This window comes from Lampetra planeri, chromosome 45 (assembly GCF_965212315.1).
Source record: "Lampetra planeri chromosome 45, kcLamPlan1.2.h2, whole genome shotgun sequence".
NCBI lineage: Eukaryota > Metazoa > Chordata > Hyperoartia > Petromyzontiformes > Petromyzontidae > Lampetra > Lampetra planeri.
In genome coordinates, this window is record NC_136151.1 from 6,885,138 (window position 1) to 6,893,327 (window position 8,190).

General features: G+C 52.7%; 1 protein-coding gene across 2 annotated transcripts in view; it reads left to right on the plus strand.

The window, feature by feature from the left end:
* Positions 1 to 7,096, plus strand: part of LOC144733065 (zinc-binding protein A33-like) — a 92,804-nt gene extending 85,708 nt beyond the window's left edge. For both annotated transcript variants that reach the window (XM_078614803.1, XM_078614802.1), the window contains exon 6: positions 3,242 to 7,096. In XM_078614803.1, coding sequence (XP_078470929.1) covers positions 3,242 to 3,792 — 551 coding nt within the window. In that variant the 3' untranslated portion in view covers positions 3,793 to 7,096. The remainder of the gene's footprint in view (positions 1 to 3,241) is intronic.
* Positions 7,097 to 8,190: the final 1,094 nt, after the last annotated feature.

Sequence of the window (8,190 nt, forward strand, 5' to 3'; positions counted from 1 at the left end):
CTCCCGGCCACGTAGTTTTACCCGGGCCCGTTCACCATCATGAAGGTCCTTAATGATCGTGAGCAGAGGGTCAGGGACTCCGAAAGCACGAAGAACAACCCAGAGCCCAGTCCTACTGATGGTATCATAGGCCTTGACCAGGTCAATAAAGCAGAGATGTAGGTCTTTTTGGAATTCCCTACACCTCTGCTGTAGCAGACGGACAGAAAATATGGCATTTGTGCAGGACCGCCCTTTCCTGAAACCGCATTGGGGCTCCGCAAGCCTCTTCTCAGCGTGCCTAGCAAGGCGATGTTGAATAATCCTTGCCAGGACCTTACCCGGCACACTGAGGAGTGAGATGCCCCTGTAGTTGTCACAGTCGGTACGGTCCCCCTTCTTAAAGAGGGGGACCACCAGGGCATCCTTCCAGTCCTGCGGAACCCATCCAGTGGTCCAGACTGTTGTTATGATGTCATATAGGGCAGTCTGTGCACAAACGCCACCCTCCCTCAGCATTTCGCTTGGGAGATCATCTCTGCCCGGTGCCTTTCCTGGTCTCAGACTCCGGATCGCCCTCAGTACTTCCTCAACAGCTGGCACCTCAGCCAGCCACTCACAGGGGGTGACCTCTTCCAATATTTGAGGCACCGCAGCCTCAGCAGGGATATCCCCACTTTGTGCCATGATGTTTTCCTGGCTGAGAGATTTTCCCTCCCCCAGGACCTCACAGAAATGCTCAGCAAATCTGCAAACCTGTTCCTGGGGGTCGGAGATTGGATCACCGTTTTTTCCTCTAATGATGGTAATAGGTGTGGCGCTGCAGGTTACTTTTTTGATGGCGTTAAATAGTGATTTGTGATCGCGGGCCACTGAGGCAGACTCCATCTCCTCAGCAACCCGCGACCACCACCCATGCTTACAGCGCCTTACGGCTCTCAGAACCTCCGAGCGAAGGCTGCGGTAAACCTCCTCATTCTCTGACGTGGGATGCTGTATGCGATGAGAGTGGGCCTGTCGCTTTTTCTCAATTAACCTGAACACCTCCTCTGTCAGCCAGGGTTTCTGGGGAGGTCTGGACCGCGTACCCAAAGCAGCCATTGCAGCTGCATGAGTCACAGTCTTAAACCTCGCCCATTTACCCTCGACATCAGGTGGAGTGGGGGACGATGCCAACCATAGCTGCAAGCGATGATGAAATTCTCGCTTGCAACTTTCATCAGCTAACTGAGACAGTGTGCATCACTACACTATCACACACACACATGAGTGTACTTCACTACACTATCACACACACACGAGTGTACATCACTACACTATCACACACACACAAGTGTACATCACTACACTATCACACACACATGAGTGTACATCACTACACTATCACACACACATGAGTGTACATCACTACACTGTCACACACACACACGAGTGTACATCACTGCACTATCACACACACGAGTGTATATCACTACACTATCACACACACACGAGTGTACATCACTACACTATCACACACACATGAGTGTACATCACTACACTGTCACACACACACACGAGTGTACATCACTGCACTATCACACACACGAGTGTATATCACTACACTATCACACACACGAGTGTACATCACTACCCTATCACACACGAGTGTACATCACTACACTATCACACGAGTGAGCAGCTGGTGCGGTGTGTAAACGTCACCACAGGGGAGACAAAGGCGGCCGGGCGTTGGCCAACCCCAGCCACCTCGTGTGCCGTGTCGGCCTTCACAGCCACTCACCAAAAGCACTTGCTGCTACTTTTGTGAAAGGTTATACGGGAGATCGTTGTGTTTGTTGTACACACACGGACGCTACGGCGTGTTGATATCCACGCTGCTGATGCTGCTGCTGCGATCCACTGCACCACCTCCTGGCACCTCGCAAAGCCCCGCAGGGGCTGGGCCTGGGCAGGGCTCGCACGGGCAGCCACCACCACCACTCTGCCTAGCAGGTGCTACAGGCTGCGGGGCCACGTGGTGGGGCAGTTACCACCCTGCCTAGCAGGTGCTACAGGCTGCGGGGCCACGTGGCGGGGCAGCCACCACCCTGCCTAGCAGGTGCTACAGGCTGTGGGGCCACGTGGCGGGGCAGCCACCACCCTGCCTAGCAGGTGCTACAGGCTGCGGGGCCACGTGGTGGGGCAGTCAACACCCTGCCTAGCAGGTGCTACAGGCTGCGGGGCTACATGGCGGGGCAGCAGATGGCGGGGCAGCAGATGGCGGGGCAGCAGATGGCGGGGCAGCAGATGGCGGGGCAGCAGATGGCGGGGCAGCAGATGGCGGGGCAGCAGATGGCGGGGCAGCAGATGGCGGGGCAGCAGATGGCGGGGCAGCAGATGGCGGGGCAGCAGATGGCGGGGCAGCAGATGGCGGGGCAGCAGATGGCGGGGCAGCAGATGGCGGGGCAGCAGATGGCGGGGCAGCAGATGGCGGGGCAGCAGATGGCGGGGCAGCAGATGGCGGGGCAGCAGATGGCGGGGCAGCAGATGGCGGGGCAGCAGATGGCGGGGCAGCAGATGGCGGGGCAGCAGATGGCGGGGCAGCAGATGGCGGGGCAGCAGATGGCGGGGCAGCAGATGGCGGGGCAGCAGATGGCGGGGCAGCAGATGGCGGGGCAGCAGATGGCGGGGCAGCAGATGGCGGGGCAGCAGATGGCGGGGCAGCAGATGGCGGGGCAGCAGATGGCGGGGCAGCAGATGGCGGGGCAGCAGATGGCGGGGCAGCAGATGGCGGGGCAGCAGATGGCGGGGCAGCAGATGGCGGGGCAGCAGATGGCGGGGCAGCAGATGGCGGGGCAGCAGATGGCGGGGCAGCAGATGGCGGGGCAGCAGATGGCGGGGCAGCAGATGGCGGGGCAGCAGATGGCGGGGCAGCAGATGGCGGGGCAGCAGATGGCGGGGCAGACAAACGCACCGCTGTACTGTACTTCTGTGCTCTCGCCAGCTGCGCCGCCTGACTTCGCCAACGCGCGGTGACCGGCGTGGTGAAGTATGGTCAAATATCCCCCTCGACCCGCACGGTGTAGGGAGGCCCTCATCCAGCAGCGGATTGACAAAGTGCCCGTTACATATCATCACACCGAAAGCTACGCATTACAACGTTGCATAACAATGCTCATTATGAATTGCTCTACTGTAGTGTACGTGCGTGTTAGTGCACGAGTGCTATTGTTATAGTGGTGCTGTTGTTACACGGCTACTGTGATTATCGTTACTGCAGACGGACGCTCACCGACTGTGGACCCAAACTCGGCCTACAACAACCTCCAGATTTCCTCGGACCTCAGGACGGTGACGTGGACCGCTGTCTCCCAGGGTCGCCCCGATCACCCACACCGCTTTGATGGCTGTCTACAAGCCCTGTGCTCCGAGAGCTTCTCGTCGGGTCAGCACTACTGGGAGGTGGACGTGGGGGGTGCGGCGGGGAGCTGTGAGGTTGGAGTCGCGTACGGGACGATCGCACGGAAAGGGAGTGGTGACGAGTGCAGCCTGGGACTGAACGACTCATCCTGGGTTTTATATAAATATAACAACAGCTGCTACGTGCGTCATGGTGGTGTATCGACCTCGGTGCCGGTGAGGGATCCTCCCCGGAGAGTCGGGTGTCACCTGCACTGGGAGGCGGGGCTGCTGTCGTTTTACAGCGCCGACTCCATGGAGCTGCTGCACTCCGTCTACCACTCGTTTAGTCAACCGCTCTACCCCGCACTGAGTGTGTGGGGTGATGATGGTGACTCAGTGAGGATTCTGGATCTGAGTCGTGCGTCCTGAGAGCACGGAGTGTGAACAGCGCAGAGAAACGGGCACAACGCACAAAATCGCGCACACAAAGACACAGATCCCCCGTGTAGCCTTCACAGGCTGTTGGGGCAAGTGCTGCTAGCGAGCACCTTTGGGGCCGTCCATAAATGACGTCACGCACCTAGGGGGGAGGGTTACACATTTGTGACGGGGGGGTTGAGAAATGTGACGTCACGTCAAAATGCGCAACTTAAATAAATATAGACAACATGTTCTACTTAGTTAAATAGACTTTTTAATAAATGTTTTCTCCTACAACATCAGAGTGCAGCGCCACATTAAATATGCACTACAATGACAATAGTTTAAAGATATTTGAGGCATGTTTTATTTTCTTGGGGGGGGAGGGCATAGCTTTGTGACGTCATATTTGAAGGGGGGTCTGACTTTTTGTGACGCCGTGTGACGAAGGGGGGGGGATCAAAAATCGTGTGACGTCATTTATGGACGGCCCCTATGAAGGCCGGCACAGCACACTAGGTGGTGGGTGGCCAACACCACGCCCGGCCGCCTTTGTCTCCCCAGTGGTGATGTTTACACACCGTACCAAAAGCTCTTCAGGCTGAGTCGACCTAGGGGAGGACCATGCGCGGTTCACCAACACCAGTGACGATAATCGGTATCGGTCCAGGCTCTCCCCTAGGTCGACTCAGCCTCAAATGAGTACCTGCTGCGATGTGCAAACATCGCCACTGGGGAGACAAAGGCGGGTCGGGCGTGGTGCTGGTCACCGACCCTCTCGTGTGCTACAGTGCCGGACTTCATAGGTGCTACTAGCAAACAGCACTTGCCCCAACAGTCTGTTAAGACTACACAGATACACACACAGATAGACAAACACACACACATACAAACACACAGACACACAAACAGGTAGACACATGTACATACACACACAAATACACTCACAAACAGAAACATACACACACAGATACACACACATACAAAGAGAACTATCCCCCATATAGCCTTAACAGACTGTACGGGCAAGTGCTGTTAGTGAGCACCTATAAAGGCCGGCACTTCAACGAGGGTGCGGGTGGCCACCATCACGCCTGGCCGCCTTTGTTTCCTAAGTGGCGATATCTACACATTGTACCAGGTACTTATTTGAGGCTGAGACGACCTAGGGGAGGCCCATGACCGGTTTACCAACACCATTGATAACTATTATTTGAATCGGTCTTGGGTCTCCCCTAGGTCGACTCAGCCTAAAATGAGTACCTGGTGCGATGATAAAATATCGCCCCTGGGGATACAAAGGCGGGTCTCTCCCAGGCTGGCCTTCATAGGTGAAACTCACTAACAGCACTTAACTCAACAGTATTTTAAAGCTATACGGGGGATCTTTGTCTTCGAGTAAGTGGGTTGGTGTGTATGCCTTTGTTTGTCTTTGTTATTGTGTATGTGTCTTTGTTACTGTGTCTGTGCGTGCCTTTGTGTGTCTTTGTCTTTGTGTGTCTTTGTTATTGTGTTTGTGTCTTTGTTACTGTGTCTGTGCGTGTCTTTGTTATTGTGTTTGTGTCTTTGTTACTGTCTGTGCATGTCTTTGTGTGTTTTTGTTATCGTGGTTGTGTCTTTGTTACTGTGTCTGTGCGTGTCTTTGTGTGTCTTTGTTATTGTGTTTGTGTCTTTGTTACTGTGTCTGTGCGTGTATTTGTCTTTGTGTGTCTTTGTTATTGTGTTTGTGTCTTTGTTACTGTGTCTGTGCGTGTCTCCGTGTATTTCTGGGCGTGGTGCTGCCTACCCACTCCCTTTTGTGTCACAGTACCGGCCTTCATCGGTGCTACTCGCTACGAACAGCACTTGCCCCAACAGTCTGTTAAGGCTACACGGGGGATCTTTCTCTTTAGTGCATAGAGAGCCATGTGCGTAGTGTGGGGTGGAGCGGTGGTGCAGTGGTTAGCGCACTGGTGGGGGTGGGCGGGGGGAGCCAAGCTTCTCTCTGACGTCATCGTCCCTCGCGCCGCGTGGGGCTCAACGCCGAGAGGGCGGAGCTCCCTCGCGGGCGTGCTGGGAACACGCGTCACGTGACGCTACGGGGTGACGCGCGCCGTCCCCTCGTGGTCACTCGCTCGTTGGGCGATAAACCCGGGGTGGGAATGGGATGGCATCACTAGGGGGGGACTACCCGTGGTGTGTGTGCTGAGCGTCGCTGGGCTAAAACATGTTTGTTATAACCTCGGGTCGAGTGACTCCTCCACCCATCCAACGCAGTTTTATTTTACAGAGCATAGACAGAGAGAAGCCACACCTAGTAGGATGTTTTTCGCGACCAATATTATTCATATAAAGGTTTGTTTTTATTAATATTTTCATTATCTGCTTAGACTTTGAAGTGGGTTAAAGTATTTAAGTGCCTGATATATCTCTCGCATTACAACACGACTAATTTTGTCTCAACACGCATTAATACCACAGAGACACTGTGTGTTATTACAGGGAGAGAGACACCGCAAACCCCAAAAAATAGCAGCCGTCAGGGTCAGAATCCAACACACGACCTCCTGCATAGTAGGCGAGGGAGTTAACATCTAGCCACAACGGCGCCCCTCCTTAAAGTGAGACACCAATATGGTGTGAATCCAACCTCGAGTCTCAGGCTGTTTAGCAACGCGTAGATGATTTGAGACACATTGATTATATCGTACCAGTTGTGTACTTGTGTGAACGCTAATCGCATTGTGCTCTGGGCTGTGGGTGAGATTTATATTTGCTTCATTGCTGGCATGGGTTTGACTTGTTTTGCTTTTTTCATTTTTGTGACCCAGGTCACTCTTGTCAATGAGACTCATCCTGATCTCCTGAGTTCTCACCTCGTTAAATTTAAATTCAACTCGACTCGATCATCAGCATCAGCAGAAATATCATCAGCAGAAGAATTAGTAACAGGAGCAACAGCATCAACAGCAGTAGCTCCATCATTATCTTAATCAGCATCAGGAGTAGAACGAGCATCAATAATGATAGAATCATTATCAGCAGTAACAGAATCATCAACAGCAGCAGAAGCAGCATCATTATCATCACTCCGTGCAACCGAGACTCGTCCTGGTTTCTTGAGTTCTCACCTGGTTAAACAAATCGACTTTAACACGTAGGCTTTTGCGACCAATATTATCCATGATAAAGGTTTTTCGGGTTAGATCGCGTAAATTTACATAGACCTGATTGTGTGCTGGATTACCTCTAGATTGTAATCACATTGTATTGTGGGTCAAGGGTCAATGTGTTCTTGGTGAATAAAAAATAAAATCTGAAAATCTATTGTCAAGATTGTCATCCAGGCTGTGAATGTGACTCTCTCATAGCTGAGACTGATGTGTGTAAACATGTATTTTTGAGGGATTGTTGCTGTTGTTTTGTTTGTTTAGATGTCATATTAACGGACATTAAACCCTGGCACAGTTAGTAAATCTATAGCTTACGCCTTCACAGGTAAGTGCTGTCTGTAGCCTTGGGCCACATTCCATGGCGCATCTCGTGTTATTTTTTGCTTCACTCTGTCAGTTTGCTTGTTCCTCGTCATCATGAGCTATGATGATGAATGGATCCTGACTGATGGATGATGATGAAAAGCACGATGATGATAATGACTACACTTGGTAATGATGACCACCACCCACTCACCTGCACCCAACACTCTCCTCGCCGACACCTGCCACTCCCTAACCTACTACCCCCCCAGCCGTCTACAGAGACCCTCCCTCCCACCTGCCCTCACACCTGCTCGGCCATACACCTGCCCATCCTGCCACCCTCCCAGCTGCCCACCTCATGCATATTCAAGCAACCATTCCCGGCTGATCTCCCTCCCACCTGATCACCTGCAAACCCGCTCACTCACCCACCCGCACAAAGACAAAGATCCCCCGTATAGCCTGAACATACTGTTGGGCAAGTCCTGTTAGCGAGCATCTATGAAGGCCTTCATGGCACATGAGTTGGTGGGCGGCCAGCACAAAGCCCGGCCGCCTTTGTCTCTCGAGTGGTGATATTTATACTCTACACCAGGTACTCATTTTAGGCTGAGTCGAGCTAAGGGAGGCCCATGACCGGTTCAGACAATGGTCATTGGTGTTGGTGGCCATGAGTGGGAATTGAACTTGGATCGGCAGGTTCGTAGCACAGCACACAACCACTGCAACACCAATCTCCACCTACACACACACCTGCTCAACCACCCACACGATCACCCTCCTACCCTCCCACCTGATCCCCCACTATTTTACACGTGAAGTTGGGAGATAATTTGTCAAACAATATAAAGTTTAATATTTTTAAAGACAATTTTAACTATCATGCTCAAATAAATCATGAACAAATAAATGGCAATCTTGATTTGAAATAAATGGCAATGATAGAGAC